At 38.6% G+C, this 18,850-nt stretch overlaps 1 protein-coding gene across 1 annotated transcript in view; it reads right to left on the reverse strand.

Annotated features, from left to right (window-relative positions):
* LRIG2 (leucine rich repeats and immunoglobulin like domains 2) overlaps positions 1 to 18,850 on the reverse strand; it is a 42,508-nt gene that overhangs the window by 18,963 nt on the left and 4,695 nt on the right. Inside the window, exons 2-4 of the mRNA XM_081916313.1 lie at positions 4,016 to 4,081; positions 1,920 to 1,994; positions 1,170 to 1,304 (exon numbers count right to left, since the gene is read on the reverse strand). Coding sequence (XP_081772439.1) covers positions 1,170 to 1,304; positions 1,920 to 1,994; positions 4,016 to 4,081 — 276 coding nt within the window. The remainder of the gene's footprint in view (positions 1 to 1,169; positions 1,305 to 1,919; positions 1,995 to 4,015; positions 4,082 to 18,850) is intronic.

Raw genomic sequence — 18,850 nt, forward strand, 5'->3', positions numbered from 1 at the left:
TATGTACATAGGAATATAAGAGCAGCCTGCTGGATCAAGCCAAGGGCCCATCTATTCTAGCATCCAGTTATCACAGTAGCCAACTTAATTCCTGTAAGAAACCAGTGAGCAGATGAGCACTCTCCCCTCCCTTGGTTTCCAGCAACTGATATCTGGGAACACTGCTGCCTCCAACTGTGGAGGTAGCCACTGATAGCCCTTTTCTCCGTGAATGTGTCTAATACTATTTTAAGGCCATTCAAGTTGGTGGCCATCAATGCCTCCTGGGGACAACTAATTTCCACTTCTTTATGTCTGTTTGAATCTAGTGTGGGGTTACCAACCCAGCACCTGTGGGTGTCATGCCACCCATGAAAGCTTCCAGTGGTGCCCCTGAGCAGATGCCTCAGCTTTCATTAAAAAAAAAAGAAGTAAGTCTCCAGTCCTGCTATAAAGTAGTTTTGGAGCAAAATGTGCAGGCGCCTTACAAGTGATTTCCCAGAAACTGGAGTGGTATGGCTACACTGTATATTTTCCCTGGTGCTAAGGAATGTTCCTTGTTGTTATTAGACAGAAATAGCATCTGTGTTTGTGTGTGATCTCCATAATCAGCACCAGCAGGACATAGCTGACTTCCCAGGGTAAGAATGAGGTTATTGAGGTTGGTCGTCTCTAATTTTGTGTCATGCCACACTCCACGCAGCAGCCATTTTGTGTTATGCCATGCTGCCTCCATGGCAGCCATTTTGTAACTGGTGCCCTCCCTCAAAATTCAAAATGAGCCCACTCATCAGAAAACATTGGCAACCCCTGATCAAGTGTAAATCAATTTCAGTTGAGTAATCCATACCATGAACAATTATATAAACATTTATCATGTTCATCCTCCTTGCCCCCTCCAACAAACAGAACTGCATGTTCCTGCATTCCAGAGGGACTCGGTTACAAGACCTTGAATTATGAAACTATAGCATTTCCTGACCACATTAGTAATCAGAACAGATTTATAACTTTGTTTCAGAAATCATTCTGCTGTTGAGAAGTTATGTGAAGATGAAACACAAAAGAATTCTGTTGCACAGCATTCCATGCTAGTTCCTGAATCCTTTGGGAAAGGTGTTGAAGATGGATATACAGATGTTAAAGTATGTGCTTTCAACATAGCAGGTTAGCAACCTCCTCCTACTTACAGATACTTCAGCTGCATCCGTGGGAATGAAGAGGCTTTGATTTCAGAGATTAGGTTAGAGCTGAGGTCAAGGTTCTCCAAGGAAATGTAATGCTGTAGCTGATCAGGGACAATCTCTGAGATTGTATTATGCACTCTAAAAATAGAAAGAAAAGTGCTAGACCATTTCTGAAGTTCAGCAGCAAAATTTAAAATATTTTAGGCTAATGCAATGTGTCTCTAATGCGACACACGGAAGTTATTTTGATGCCTGTAGGAATCTGGTTTAAACAGCCAGTTGAAAGCTGAACCTCATTCTCTTAGTATGAGTGTAAGGTTGAGTTTACAGCAAAGCATCAAGGGATAGAACATTTCTCTTTGGGAATTATGATTCCAGAACAACTTAACTGAACAGCCCACTGTCCAGGGACACAATGTAACAAAAGTCAGAGTAATCAGATGGGCAAATTAGAAAGATTATGGACACTATTCTGTTATTAACTGGTGTTTTGTAATGTAAAGACATACAATACTTCATACATAGATTTACACTGAATAATAATAATAATAATAATAATAATAATAATACCCTGCCCATACCCAGCCACTCTGGGCAGCTTACAGTATATATAAAAACATGAACAAAACATCAAACATTAAAAAAACCACAAGTGCATGCTTCAATTTCCTTTAACAATGTTCCCACCAGTCAAAGTTTGTGCACTGCTCATGCTCAACTGCAGATTTAAAAAACCCATAAATATTTACTTACAGCGAGAGTTGCGTGATATTAGAAGTCAATTCACCAAAGTACGGAATGTCAGTTAGCTCATTGTAATTCATTTTTCTGAAAGAGAGATTCCTTTACTGGCACTTCGAATATATAGATGGTCAATAAAGACAAAGGGTAACCTAAACACTGTATGTATTTAAATATCATCACAACCCTTTCACGCTGGTTTGACACCTGCAAAACACAAAGCTAGCATATTCCTCAACTATGAACATAATTACAAGTCTGGAAAGCTAAGCAATTCAGAGCACATAAGTGTTTTACTTAAATTAGCAAAACCAAGAATTTCAATCATCATGGCTGGGCGAAGAATTCAGCTAGCAAGATTAGTAGTAGTACTATAAAAAAGACCCTGATATACCTTATCAATGAAAAGTAAAGGTATGATGTTCATATAATTCGCTCTATGTGGGGCTGCCCTTGAAGCTGTCCCAGAAACTGCAGCGGGTGCAGAATGCAGCAGCGAGGCTCCTCACGGGGTCTCTGCCATGGGAGAATATTCACCCAGTGCTTTTCAAGCTGCACTGGCTCCCGGTGGATTACAGGGTCAGATTTAAGGTGCTGCTTTTGACCTTTAAAGCCCTTCACGGCCTAGGACCCTCGTACCTACGGGACCGCCTCTCCTGGTATGCCCCACGGAGAGCCTCAAGGTCCATAAATAACAACACCCTAGCGGTCCCAGGCCCTAAAGAAGTTAGATTGGCTTCAACCAGAGCCAGGGCCTTTTCAACTCTGGCTCCGGCCCGGTGGAACGCTCTGCCTCATGAGACCAGGGCCCTGCAGGATCTGATTTCTTTCCGCAGGGCCTGTAAGACAGAGTTGTTCCACCTGGCCTTTGGCTTGGAGCCAATTTGATTCTCTCTCTCTCTCTCTCTCTCTCTCTCTCTCTCTCTCTCTCTCTCTTTTTCCCTTTCTTTTCCTTCTCCTCTTGCGATGAGGCTACATTTTAATATTTTAATGTTCCATTATTTAAATGTTGTATTTTATTTTTGTTTTTAAGTTGTAACCATTCATCTTGTTTTTATTATTGCTTGTAAGCCGCTCTGAGCCCGGCCTTGGCTGGGGAGGGCGGGGTATAAATAAAAAATTATTATTATTATTATTATTATTATTATTATTATTATTATTATATAATAGATTCTGAAGATTAAAATATGACTATTTGAATTTAGATTATAGATTTGCCTTCCCTGATGGGCATCCCAGGAGCTGTTGACACCTAAAATCTCCTGATGTTCATAACTATAATATCTCTACTGTTTTTTGAAGACGCTTGAGCATGCAAATATTTGGGAGTCGAAATTATTGCTAAATCTTGAAGTCAAAATTAACGAAACTCCCAACAACACAGCACTACTATTTCTATCTTAATAATCAGAAATTAAGCAATGGAAGTGCAACAAAAAGCGCACATTCCCAACTAACTGTAGTTTGCCAAGGTCTCAGAAGCAAGTCACAACATTTAGGATTAAAGATTTTTAAAATTCACCACAGCACTCCAAAGCTACAAATCTACATATGCTGACCTGGAAGAAAACCCACTGAAGACAATGGAACTTGCTTATGAAAAAATATATGTAATGTTGTGTCGAAATCAACATCTTCAGTCTAAAACATTTATAATGACTAGAGGGATACAGCCAAAGATTATGCTGGTTGATTAATATCAGTATTCAAATGACAACCTTCTAATAGTTCCTGCCACATTTACATCTTCTAATCAGCTTCCCTTCCTGGGACCCTCCCTCTGGGTTGTTCCCTGAGCCAACCCTACTGTCAAAAAGACAGGCAACTGGTGCCCTCAAGATATTGTCAGGACTACAACTCTCATCGGCACTGACCGCTGGACCTATTGGCTGGGGCTGATGGGAGTTGGGAGTCTAGCAACAACTGAGGGCACCGGGCTGGCCATCCCTCTCTGCTTAGCCCATTTTTTCTATTTCTCCTTACCTAAACCTCTGCCTGTTCTGTCCCCCTGAAATATTACGGCAGCTCAGCTGTTTGCTGACAGAGATTACTATGCCTACCACCAAAACAAACCCATGGCATATTACAATATAGCTAGAAGAACTTACACTTCTTGTAGTGTTTGACCCGATGAATCAACGCTCCAGTTAGAAGATAATAAATGACTCAAATCTCTGAGGATGGGAAAAGGAAATTTCAAGATTATAAATAGTTCAGACAGTATAAAACTAAATTTATAAAACTTCAATGATGGTAGAGGTACAGTGGTACCTTGGGTTAAGAACTTAATTCGTTCCGGAGGTCCATTCTTAACCTGAAACTGTTCTTGACCTGAGGTACCACTTTAGCTAATGGGGCCTCCCACTGCCACCGCGCCGCCACCGCACGATTTCTGTTCTCATCCTGAAGCAAAGAGGTACTATTTCTGGGTTAGAGGAGTTTGGAACCTGAAGCGTCTGTAACCTGAAGCATCTGTAACCCGAGATACCACTGTATTTGCAAATTGAGTACATACAATCTAATGTTACACCAAAGAGACAGAGAATCTTCTAGTCTCACACCTGCAGCTTTTAATTCATTCATACAAAAATTCATCCAAGTTATCTAGTCCTGAGCAACCAGCACATGCCAATCTGTACTTCAAACTAGTAGTACAAAGTCCTAATACACTGTAAATGCTCATTAAAAAGGGGACGGGGGGAGAATATGCTTTAAATATTGTGACTAAAAGTATGATAGTTTGGTTAAAAGATATCAAATTGGGCAAACTACTGTAATCTACACTGATAACATGGATCATGGCACTCTTGGTTCTTTTATACAACTGACTGAAGATAGATATACAACTGCTATACAACTGCTTAGATAGAACATGGTTTTCCGCTAGTATGTTTTAGATGTTTTAGATGTTTTAGAAACGAACCCAGATTGCTTGTGATATCCCAATTGGACAGATGCCACCTGGATAAATTACCAATTACTGAATAGAAAACCAATGTTTGCTATTAGTTTGAACAAGCATCTATTGCACTCCCTATGTCAGCTTTAAAACGGATTGAAGAAATTAAATGTAAAATGTATCTGAGACAAATGCCAGCTCCAAATCAACTGCTAAAGTGTTGAGATAAATACAAAATAAGCCAAAATATATCAACTTTTGCTTGGGGGAATAATGAAACAAACCTATTGAGAAAAAGACTAATTTGTCAAGATTTGCCAAGATAACACAAGTATTAATTGGAAAAGGCTTAAATTAGCAATATTATATTATTAAATACTATTAAGCACTCAACATACAGGAAATTCTGAGTTAACTAAGACCTTTTAACATACTGCAAGACATAAGTGTGGGAGGAATGTAAAGAATATAGTCTCAGTTATATACAATGTTTTTAAAAATAAGTCACCTGACTTACAGTAGAATCAGGATTTACAACAAAATATTTCAGATTTGACTATAGGGATATAATCTCTCACATTTTTCAATATTAGCTTCTATGAAAGAAGCAATAAAATAAAATACTATTACAGTATAACTGAAGTGAACACAGGTTGAAATTTTTAAGTAGAGAAACACATTTTATGGAGCTGTCATTAGAAGATCACAGGGCAGTTCACAAGATAAAAATACAATGCAAAGGCACAAATAAATAGTTAAAACAAAAACAACAAAATAATAACCCCTCCCACAAACACATTTAAAAGGCTGTAGAATATCAATCTGTCAAAGACCTGGTTAAAGAAGAACCTGAGATAAATCAGAAATACTACTTATAATTGTGATATTACTCCAGAATGTACTGCTTGAACAAGAGGTGAATGGGCTCAACAATAGAAAGTGAGTAATCAAAGTTTAGGAAAAGCAGGAATTGACAAACTGACTGATACTGTGTATCAAAAGTAGTAAGCTGCATCTTCATGTTACTTACTATGAACAATAGTCTCAACTATTATTTGTGGGCAGAAACTGTTGAAGGCACACTAGACTATTTTTATTTAATTAACACAATTTAAATTAAAATAACCCAATACCAGAATCAATTCAAACATGCAGTTCCTTACACAATAAAGTTTTTGTGGGCCTGTACTCTGATACTTCATATGGCTGGCCATTTGTTTTATATCACACCACATGTCAAAAGATTATATCAGATATATAAATTATTTCTGACGTGTACTTTTCCTATGAGACATAATTTTTGTAGGATTACCAGCCTCATACAAACAACATGCTTAAGTCTAAGTAACACATGAACTTACCAAACTTGTGGTCTTTTTCTATGCTAGGGGAAGTGGGAAACTTTGTAAGAAACTTGGAAGGGCATGTTTTAAAGGTGAAGCAGCCTATATTTCCACACTTTATTTTGCTGCATATTTTATGATTTTATATCCCTCCTGGGGTTCTTTCACCAAAACATAATTGCCCCCAAATTGGATCTTAGAATCCAGGGAATTCTCCTTTATATCCCACCACCACTCTGGCAAACCATTTTGAGGTAGGTAAAGCTTTATGCAAGGAATCATCTGTTAAGAAATCAAGAGAAACTTAAACATCCAAACCATGCCAGAGTTGACAGGTGGGGCACCATACATATCCAGTCAAAATATTCAACACTGACATGGTGACTTCATTAAAACAAGGTTTATAACCTAACTGAAAGCTTTCAGAAAACATGCACACCTTTCTACTAAATCTTATGTAGCCAATATTATTTGAGTGTTACAGCAAGTGTCTAAAAATCCGGTGAATGTTTACATTTGCACACGAATGCCAACCACGCCAAGATGATTTTTTAACTGTTAAAAAATTGTTAATTGTTAAAAATTGTTAAAAAATTTTTATTCAATTTACGTTATAAATGCTGAGTGTCATGATTTAGGTAGGTACATGTAAGTTTTTGAACATTTACAAGATTTGCCTGGAATTTACAATATTCACAAAAGACAGAACTGTAACATGGAATATTATGGTAAATACATATATAGCCAAGGTGGTGTCCCTGCTAGTATGGCCAATGGGAACGGAAGTCCAGTAAATGTGTGGTGGACACCATGTTAACTATCCCTGTGATAATATACTGTATTTGGGAAACCTATTGGCTGTGAGTCCTAGGAGACCTGCTCCCTGCTTTGCAGGCCTTTTCCCACCTGGCCTAGGAGGGCAAGACCCTGACTGACTCCAGCTACAAAAGCTGAGACTGATGAAGTGGACAGATACCATCTTGGTGCAGACCCAAGTCATTAAGCCTCAGCTGCCACCTGCCATGGCAGGTTTAGCAGTAACAGCAGCAGATATGCTCAATGGTTATGATAATATTTTATTCTCTTGTTAATTATGTTGTTTTAAATGTGCATTTTCTAACTGGCTTCCTTTAAGTAATGTTTTCTTTTGAAATGTTTTTTTTTGTTCACTTTGCTGTTTAGATAATATGTTGCTCTGAATGTAATTTTATGTTTTACTTTCTTCATTAATGTTTTATTTGATGTTTTAATGTGTTGCAAACCACTTGTATTTTGTTCTTTAAAATATAAAGCAGTATAGAACTGAAATTAATAATAATAATAATAATAATAATAATAATAATAATAATAATGCTCTGAAAGTTGAATAAAAAAGAAACTTATTCTCTCAACATCAGCATGATTGTATGCATTTTATGGAAGGTTCTAACCTGAACTTTCAAAGGGGCACTAGGTTGCTGTTTCTTATTGCAAGAACAATTTCCCTGCTGATTCTTAAGAGTGAGACCTTGGGCCTAAAACTGGCGCTCCTAAAACAACTACAAACATACAATAATCAAAGCAGACTTCTATTTTTACCTTGTTAATGCATTTTGGCTCTCTTCCAGAAAGGAGATGAGACCCAGGTTGCTTGTGCTGACAGCTCAAGCACAGTATGTGAGAGAGCAGGATTGGCACCTAGAGCAAGTTTATGAAACAGTCCAGATAACAAAGATGGCAAGCAGTTTATCTTGTCAGAATGAGCGAACTGTTGACAGACGCTGGCATGTTTGAACAATATCTCCATTAAAACAGAAAGTTCCGGCCCAGCTAGTCAGCCGTACCTATCTATCGATGAAGTAGTAGCTATTTCTCCCCTGATTTTTCTAAAAGCTTTGTCCCCTAGCTAATAACAGAAGCTGCTACTTACATTTTATAGCACCTCTCTTTTTAAGATGCAATATTATTGCTATAATGGAGGTGCTACACCAAAATAGGAGACAGAAGATCAAAAATAAATTCTCATTAATTGTGGGTTTTTTTTTAAAAAAAATCTGGTTTGAGCAGACTCAAGAGGATACAAATTTGCTGCTTTGAACTTTCAACCTTTGAGTTATGTCAAATTATGTCATACTTGGAGTAGACCAATTGAAATAATGGACTTAAGTTAGTCATGAGTCATAAGTTTCACACTACTCTTAAATATGGCTTAGTTAGTCTGACACATCCCTTTACTACAAAGTAACTCAGTGGACAATTAGGAGCCAATTCACACACCACTATCAGGTTAGTAATGAAACATGAGGAACATTTCCTCAAAATAATTTACCCTGTTATTCTTTCTCCCAAATGTTGCAATGACCAGCTTCATATTTTGAATTATACTGTAATCCAGTAACCTGCCACACCATCATGCCGTTGCAATATTTAGCTAGTAATGTTTTAAACAGACTGAAGTAGCAACAAACAGGTTTTCCAAAGGCAGCTCTGCCGCTTGTGTTGCAAAAGCAACATGCATATTAGGCAAAAATAACTGCACCTTGTTATATGAAGCAATCAATAACTGGTTAGGAACAAAGTGATAATCATATTCAAACAGATGATTTCCCCCTCCCCTTTCCAAACATGTCAGAGCATACAAAAGTCATGCTAAGGCAAGTAAGAAATTCATAATAACCTTAAATGGAAACAAAAAGCTGACTCGAGTTTTGCTGCTTAACTGTTCTACCTCTACTGGGTATCTGAAGAAGGTATCTGAAGAAGTGTGCATGCACAGGAAAGCTTATACCCAGAACAAACTTAGCTGGTCTCTAGGGTGCTACTGGACAATTTTTGTAATTGCTTCGACTGTGTCAGACCAACACGGCTACCTACCTGAATCTGACCTACCTCTACTGTTAGAAGCAGAGTGCTTCTGAATGCCAGGTGCTGGGAATCGCAAGTGAGGAGAGAGTTGTTACTTTGGGGCATCCGGTTGGCCACTCTGAGACTAGGATGCCAGATGTGCCATTTTTCTAATGCAGCAGGCTGTTCTAGTGTCCTTAATCAAGCAATCTATTTTGTCATTAGGTCACAACCACTTATAATTTTATAACATGAATCTGGCAAATAGGTTTCTGTTTTTGCTTTGGCAAGGACATTAGCTGGTGGACTTTGAAGGGCTGACTACAAGTTCAAGAAGATATATCTTTGCTAAAATAAGTATAACTTAAACCTGTATAGGAGGGTACAGCTGCCTTAATAAAATCTAGTTACACCTGTCTACAATAGGGATTTCATGGAGAGTTGCAAAACAAACAAACAAAAGGCAATTAAGAAATCTCTAAAGAGAAAGTCTTCCCCTGTCACAAAGTTTAACTGTATAGAAAACAAACCACAGAAGTGAAACAATTTTTGTTACTGTATAATGGAAATGGAAAATTGCTCATGTCAGGCTTTTTAAGTCATTAAAGTACTTTACACCAGGGTGGATTTGATTTAAATCCAATCAATTTTAATCACAATTTTAATCACTAGTCAGTAAGACTTGATTTAAATCATTTTTTTACAGAAAGACTTATTTTTCCTGGTATCATCTTAATATTTACAACCACAGAAAGGTTTCATTTTTGGAATAATAAATTTTCAGAGAAGTTCTTATAGTTAAATCAAAAATTACTGATTTGGTTATACTATTAGAAATACATAGACAGATAATTACGAAATTATTGTGAGGTTTAATAGGTTAACTGTTTATATTTGGACAACTTTTCTGCTGTACTTTATTGGAAGGAGAAAAATAATCATTTCCTTATTAACAATTTAAACAATTTATTTAACTAAAACAATAACATTATAGCATATGTATCCATGTTTGTTAACTGATGTGATTAAACAATATTTTTTTTAAGAGACTGAGTTTTAGCACACATTAAAAACTTAAAACTAATCCTTATTTCCTGATGAATAGCCTTTGGACTATAATGTAACTTAAATAGAAAACTATCTTTATAAAGTTTTTTCCTCCAAAAGCATTTTATTTTAAAAATCCAATTTTTAAAAAACCCAATTTTAAAAATCTGAATTTTTTTAATCATTGATTTTTATCCATTATTTTTATTTTGTATGCTTTACATACAAAAAGGTAATAGAGTATCTTTAAGGTTCTGGAAATGCTTAGATCCAGCCTAGCTGTATTCTAATATCTAGCATTCCAATATAGAGCCTGAATCCTAAGGTACCGTATTTTTCGCCCCATAGGACGCACTTTTTCCCCTCCAAAAAGGGGAAATGTGTGTGCGTCCTATGGGGCGAATGCAGGCTTTCGCTGAAGCCTGGAGAGCAAGAGGGGTTGGTGCGCACCGATGCCTCTAGCTCTCCAGGCTTCAGGAAGCTATCCACAAGCCTTGCACGCCCGGCGGGACCTCCCGCTGGGCGCGCGAGGCTTGGGGCAGCAGCCTGCAGCCCGAAGCACGGGGAGCCCTCCGGCGGTGTGCGCAAGGCTTGGGGCTGGGGGGGGGTATTCATTTCCCCCTCAAAAAACGAGGTGCGTCCTATGGGCCGGTGCGCCTTATAGGACGAAAAATACGGTAAGTAAACATAAGGAAATTTACATCAGTAAACTTTCCTGTTCTCTCATTTGTCTTCTAAAAAGCCTTTATAGGAGGTAGAGAATAGAGGGCTCTCATGGACAATACGGGATGGGTTGCTGCTGGGATGAGAATCATCCAATACGCTCCTATCAAACATTGTTCAGGAGGGACTCCTGAAATAAACAAGAGGCTGGAGGGGGGAAGAAGAAGATAGGATACTAGCATGAAATTTTATGGATAAAGCCCGTTAAAACTGTCTTCTCTTCAGTTTTTCAATACTATACATACTATGAGACTATCAACAGGAAAAATACACTAACGCTGGTCTCAGCAGGGAAAGCGGTTTGTCTTTTACTGCTGTTATAAACCAAGCATCTACATATTCTAGTCTACAGGGATTCAGCTGTAGTAAGCAATGAATTATTAAAATACCAGTATCATGTAGTCAGAGGTGCTGTTAATGTAGCTGTTTGGTACCATGAAGCTGTAAATAATTCAAGGAAGGTATGAAGAATCACAGCACGTTTTTGAAGCAGTTAGGTCTGAATTTTACAAAGTAGCAGAGAAGTGTGGATGATCTTTCCTTCCTCAGCAATCAAAACAAGGGCAGCAGGGTTTTTTGTTTTTTAAAAAAACCATTACTCTTCAAATATTAGCTTGGAACACTTAGAACACCAATTACACATTAATGGTGCTATTACAGACTTTGGCAAAGACATCTACAAAACTGTGCTGCAATCTGTAACTGTGCTATATTTGTAAACTGCAAGTGGGGCCTTTATTTTTGTATTTCTTCCACAGTATGAAATTGCCAGAGAAACTGTACCTTCCTTCAGGCTCATGCTTCACAGTAGGAAAAAAGAGCATTGCTGACTAGGGACTTGTTCACACTAGAATGGGTCCCTGAGGCAATGAATGAGGGAAGAACATCAGCTCCTTGGTGCCAGAAGTGATGTTAGTGAAAATGCAGATGTTTCATAGGGAAGCAGCAAATAAGAGACTCACACAAATACTCACAGTGACTTTATAGACACAGCTTCGCAACATTAAGACCTAGAACAGACTCCAGCAGACTTGAGGCACCCTCACAGAAGCTAATCACATCTTTGTCCCACCATCATCACTTATGGTAAAAAAAAAGGTTTTAGAAACCTTTCATGCTTAATCAGTGCCCATCCAAAAACCACAACCTATACCAGGGCAAAAAGGGATCAGGGATTGTCTTAGCTGCACAGAAATTCAAACTGTATTGCCAATTTCCTTCTGTCTGCAGCTTCTAGACCCAGATTAATAGTACAGCTGCCTGATGTCAAAAGTCTCCTCTTTCAAGAAGGTCAGACTGACACCATAGGTTTCTAACATTAAGTCTGTGTCAGCAAAGTATCCTGCTTGATGTATGGTATTAGATCATCATTTCCAGAGTCAACAGAAATGACTTTCTAATAATACTGCTCCAAGTGAGCAGTTGCTATAGTTATTAGTTAACTGCAAAAAGGGTAGACCTTCCAGATAATGTTATTAAGCAGCAGTTTGCACTATGTACAGGTTGAGAAAGTCTGTTACACAGCATTCATTATCACGCCCATATCATTTAGAAGATGCTTGCATAAAAGTCTTCCTCTGGCTAGCTGTGCTTTCTTGGGCTTGTGAAAGGGATGAGTGGCAACCTTGGAACTTGGAATTGTATCATTTTCATCCACCTAGGAATATGCATATGACTGCAGAAATGCACCCAGCCATGTATGCTTTATGGAAAACTCCTCAGAATCACTACCAGCCATGCATCTAGCACCACTCAATTACCATTAATATTTTTAAAATTATTATTCCTATGACGTTTTAGAGGTTTGCTATGTTAAACATTTCTAGACATTTGTTCTACACTGAGCACATTTCTATTTTGACACTGCAAGGCTTCACTTGGCACTTGTAAGCAACACTCTAAAGGGTGACAGATTGGTTAGAAATGGAAGAGAAAATAGTAATCACTTTGATTATATTGAATACCCCACCACAGAGCTTGTTTGACTGCATCAGCTATTAGCACAAAGCTACCCCCATGGGGGTATCCAACTTGCTATTTTCCTTTGCCATGAATGATTCATAATTCAGCCCTAGAAAAAACAGCCTATGGTATCTTTCACCACTATGCCAACAGAAACTGCCAACAAAATCCCCTGAGGTTCTGTTCTGCAAGTTATGAACTAATGGGCAGATGTGCCAAGGGCAAACAAAGCCCTCGTGCCCTACATCACAATAAAGTATGACATCTGGCAACTGATTTTTGTCTTTGAAAACCTATTATAGACAATTCAAGTGAAAAGTAATAATTTTCCACACTATTAACTTGCTATTTGTCAAAATACTCCACAATCACAATGAATGTACCCATGCTGTTATTTACAGCACTTCGAAGATTGCATAACATGAGAACCCCACCTTCTCACTGTATTTGCCGCTAAGCTGTTCTGTATACACAATCCTTTGCCTGCTTGGACATAAGGGGTTTTTTTTTGGAAAGCTAAAAATCTGCTCTCATTACAAATGTCAAGGAAAGATTTTCTTTTGTTTTCCTAACGAAACACCTCACTTATTCTTGAAGAGGAAACCATTTTTCTTGGCAAAGGCTTACATGTAACCTGGAAGAGATTTGAAAAGCTTGTTAAATGTAATAAATTCCTAAATGGTGGAACATTATTAGTGCACTTAAGTAATATTAAGCTCAACTTCACAGGTACCACAGGCAGAGCATTTCCTAGTTAGCATGTTTTGAGTGAGGGAAAAAAGGATTAACTTTTAAAGTTACAATTTACATGAAAATTCTCACATTTTGGCAGTGTGGATGGTTCTGAATGATCAAATGTCTAGTAGTTGATGCAAAATAGTTTTTCAGCTTCTTAGAAATGAATGATGATAGAAACCCATGTCAGTGTCAGAGAACTGTTTGTGAATATACCACAACTGTATACTGATGATTGTGTTAATGATAAGCAATTACAACACAAATAAGATGATTTCAGTACTGGGACTGGTCTACCCAGTCTGCTTTGTAGAGTTAAAGCAAGAGTATCTTGTTTAATAAAGCCTACTGTTTCACTTGAATTCCATCAGGAACTACTTATTTTCTGAATTATCATGAAGTGTTAATGAACCAAAATGTAACTCTGGCCTATTTGTACCACTTTAGAATGAAAGCAAGGTTCTCACATGATTCAATGCGCCACATGGAAAACCCTTCCTCAATTCAGCCTCCATACCCAGGGACTGGAAACAGCCAATGCAACGCCATTTTTTTAAAAAATGAATTGGGGGGGGGGGCTTTCCTGCAAATTACAGGCCACATAGCTTAATGTCTGACAAAATGCACTGTTAAAGACAAAATCACCAAATATACAGAAGAATAAGCCTTGCTGAAGCACAGCCATCATGGCTTCCACAAGGGTAAGCCCTGTCTCACTAACCTATTAGAGCTATTTTACAGTATCAACAAGCATAATAGGAAGAAGTGATCTACTTGATATTATGTGTGCGGACTTTTAAAAAAGCTTTCAACAGACCCCCCAAGTAAATTTGTTGTTGTTGTTGTTGTTTAGTCGTTTAGTTATGTCCAACTCTTTGTGACCCCATGGACCAGAGCACGCCAGGCACTCCTGCCCCCCGCAGTTTGGTCAAACTCACGCTGGTAGCTTTGAGAACACTGTCCAACCATCTCGTCCTCTGTCGTCCCCTTCTTCTTGTGCCCTCCATCTTTCCCAACATCAGAGTCTTTTCCAGGGAGTCTTCTCTTCTCATGAGGTGGCCAAAGTATTGGAGCCTCAGCTTCACGATCTGTCCTTCCAGTGAGCACTCAGGGGTGATTTCCTTAAGAATGGATAGGTTTCATCTTCTTGCAGTCCATGGGACTCTCATGAGTCTCCTCCAGCACCATAATTCAAAAGCATCAATTCTTCGGCAACCATGAAATAATAATTAAGCAGTTCCTATTCCCCAAGAGGAGCTCAACAGGAAGCAACGAGTAGGAATACATGGACAACGTTCCTGATGGAGGGAGGTAGACAGTGGAATCCCCTAAGGATCAATACTGGGACCTGTGCTTTTTAACTTGTTCATAAACCATCTGGGGTTAAGAGGTGAGCAGCGAGATGGCCAAGATGCTAATGATACTAAGTTATTCAGAGTTGTTAAAACAAAAAGAGATTGCAAAGAGTGGAGTTGGATGGTCAAGGGAATGGAGAAACTCCCCTATGAGGAAAGGATGTCAAATTTGTAGCCTTTTAGTTTAGATAAAAGGTGAGTAAGAGGAGAAGTGACAGAAGTGCAGAAAACTATGCATGGCATGGAGAAAGTTGATAGAGGAAAAGCTTTTCTCCCTTTCCCATAATGCTAAAACTCATGAACATCCAATGAGGCTGAACATCGGAGAAGTCAGGACTGACAAAATAACTCTTCACACAGTGATGGCCACCAACTTTGAAAGAGAATTAAACAAATTAATGAGTGTAAAGGCAATCAATGGCTACTAGAGAGAACAGGATGCTAGATGAGATGGGCCACTGGCCTGATCCAGCAGGCTCCTCATACAGTATGTTCTTAAGAATGGCCACGATACAATTGCCAAAACAAGTACTTTTTAAATTACAGACTTTACAGTTTTAAAAGAGATAAATCATTGTTTTGTTTCATTCACTGCACATTATAGTAACGGGGAAATGCTGTTGCTCAGTGGCAGAGCACACACTTTGCATGCAGAAGGTCCTTGGTTCAATTCCTGGCATCTCCAGAGGTGGGAAAGACCCTGTTTGAGACCCTGGGGAGCTGTCACCAGACTCGACAACACTGAGTTAGATGGGTCAGCAGCCTTGAGCTAATTTTTTTATAATGTAACAAGCAAGAAAGGGAGAAAGTGTGTTGTAGCTCCTCCGCTTTTCTCCACAGATATACTAGCCCTTCCCCCTACTTTTTGTTGGAAACCAAATACTGAGTTAAAAGGGGGGGGGATTGGGAGGGGACACAGAAGAGAAGTTCCTTTGTTTCAGATTAAGTAATTGTAAAATCATAAACTGTCTTGGCTAGGACTGGCATTAAGAACATTTAAAATTTAATTAAGATAAATACTTGGCTATATTACAAGAACTATTTGTTTTCAAGGTGTGAACTGATTTAATCCCAAATGGCTTATATGTTGTGAGTTCTTGCTCATCTCCACCCCTTCAATTTAGTGAATTTGAGGAAATTAACACATATGCATTCCAAATCTTACATGTTTTCTTTGAAGTACGTATCATTGTGCTCAAAGGCGTTCAACATTTATTTTATTTCAAGGTGCCTCTAAGGGCATGCAGAAGACCCTAGGCACAGTCCCTAGTATCTCCAGGTAGGGATGAGAGATACTCTGCCTGAAACCTTGGAGAACTGTTGCCTGTCAGCATAGACAATACTGAGCTATGGTTTGATTTGGTATATGGGTGCTTTCTATGTTCCTAATAATACTTCCTCACCACAAGGACACCTTATGGAGCAATTGAATGATCCCCACTTTCCTCCCCCGCACCTCCTGATTCTGTCCCCAACCCTCCAGAGCAGATTTGAAGGCACACACAAGGGGAGGAGAGACAGGAAAGCACACTGCACTAGCACAAAAAACCACCCATACTTTTTGTTATAAGAAAACTCAAAGCAACTAAACTTCTGTACAAGACTCAGGATTTGAGTGCTTTGCAATAATCCAATGAACACTACACCTACAATCCAGAGAGCAAGCGAATCCACAGAATCACAGAATTGTAGAGTTGGAAGGGACCCTGAGGGTCATCTAGTCCAACCCCCTGCAATGCAGGAATCTCAACTAGATCATACATGACAGGTATGTATAGCTCATCATAGGGTACATCTTCTAATTTATGGGCTTTAATTGAGTACTTGACACACTCTGCAAATTGAGTACTTGAGTACTCTGCAAATTTGAATACTTGAGTACTCTGCAAATGCTTTTTTGGGGGTGGGGAATATGATGCTCAGACATTGTTTGTTTATGAAGAATCCTTTCCCAGAAAGACACCTGAGCTACAGATACAGATCACAGTTAAAGCAGTCAACCCATAAGACAATACCATCATCCATTCTCCACATGGACACCATGTTAAATTGCATGGATTGGAAGTTCAAATGGAGATTTTGAATGGAAAAAATATGTTTATTTAAAAGACAGAGAGGCAAGGAGGAAAAGAATGGATGAACTGATGATGTGTCTTCAACATCGTGAGTGAAATAATACAAGATGAAATCTTATATATAGCAAGTCAGACCAAAAAAAAAAGGTTAGAAAAAAGTAACATATCCTTACATACTTTAGAAAGAGAACAGCAGCCCTGATGAGCAAGATCAAAGGCCTATCCAGACCAGCAATACATTTCAGGGAATGGCCAGGGCACAAAAGCAAAATGCTCTCCCATAGTTTGTCACCAGCACTGAATACTGTAAATTATATAATGCCTCTGAACCTGGAGGCTTTATTTAACTACCAGTTTGACAGATTGTGAATGGATCTATCACTTTTGCCCTGCTTAGGGAGCACCCTGCTTAGGGTGGTGCACCAACTGCAACTAGACTTAATTTTTGCAATGCACTCTACGTGGGACTTCCTTTGAAGAGCATACAGAAACGTCAGTTAATCTAGAATGTATCAGCAAGAAAACTAGTTGATGTTTGTCTACATGAGCATATTATACCTGTTTTACAACAGCTGCACTAGTTGCCTATTCACAATTCAAACTGTTGGTGATTATCATTGAACTCATAAACAGCATGTGCTCAGGATCCCTGAGGGTTTGTCTCCTCCCGTATCAACTTGCCTCCACCCTAAGATCCATTAGGGAAGCTCTTCTTCATGTTTTGATTGTGAACAAGGCACAGCTGTTTAGATCACAGAAGTGAGCCTAGATTGTGGAACTCCCTATCTTGGGTGCCAGTTTGGCCTTCTCTCTCCTTGCTTTTTGCCACTTTAAGATGTTTTAGTATTAGTCCAACAGGCATTTGACATGCTGAGTTCTTCAGGATACTTTTGCAATCTTATTTTAAAGACTGGTTGCATCTTCTGCACTTGCCTTTTTTCTGATGTTGGACTCTTGAATTTCATTGTTATTTAAAATGTTAGGTCCCTGAGCACTAACAATTCTGTAGAAGGGTGGGCTATAAATATTTTTAATATCACCATAGTCTGTGGACTCCATTAGCTGCTGTACAGCATGCACAGGGTCAACAACTCTTGGCTGGTATTGACTGCAAGTGAAGGTTTGTCATCATGAACCAGCTGCCCCAACTTGGGAGAGGGGAATGTTCTTGTCTCTATCATCATGCTGCTATTGCAAAAGAAAATGACTGCTATTGCAAAAGAAAATGGTGATCATCCTCTGGCTATCAAATGATAAAGTAAAAACAGAATTAACTGAAAGAAAATGTTTAGTTTAACAGTAACTATTAAACTGCGGGAGGCAGTGGAAGACAGGAGTGCCTGGCATGCTCTGGTCCATGGGGTCACAAAGAGTCGGACACGACTAAAGGACTGAACAACAACAACATTCAACAGTTTTTAAAAGGGAACAAGGATTAGAAATCATAAAGCATTCATGTAAAAAATAAAAAGCAAGTTCAATGATGTATTCAAAATTAGATCAAACAAAATTCTAGATGCATACATTTTGCAGGATGAGTATCAGGAACACTGCTTTAAGGTGCTTCTGGTCTTACTTGCAAGGCTGGTTCAAGAGAGCAATGTGGCAGGCATGTTCTTGACCCACCTGGCATTTGCATTATGAGGTGCCACCAGGCACTATTTTGTCCTCGGTGCTATTAAATGTCCATGTGAAGACATAAGGAGCAATCACTTCAGGATTTGGAGCAAAGTGTCATCAGTATGCTCTTGGAGCTTGATGAAGACTTTTTAAAATTACAGAAGATATTTTAAATAATTGTTTCTGATTTTACAGTTAACTTTAAACCATTTTATTCCCACTATATCCCTTTTGTACACCACTTAGAAACTATAGTGTTAAGCAGTATATAAGTAGTTGAAGAAATGAATAAAAGATATTCCTGCAGCTTGGATTAAGCACTAGAGGACTCAGCATGCTCAGTGAAAATGGGATGCTGACT

Source organism: Podarcis melisellensis, assembly GCF_964234715.1.
Source record: "Podarcis melisellensis genome assembly, chromosome: 6".
NCBI lineage: Eukaryota > Metazoa > Chordata > Lepidosauria > Squamata > Lacertidae > Podarcis > Podarcis melisellensis.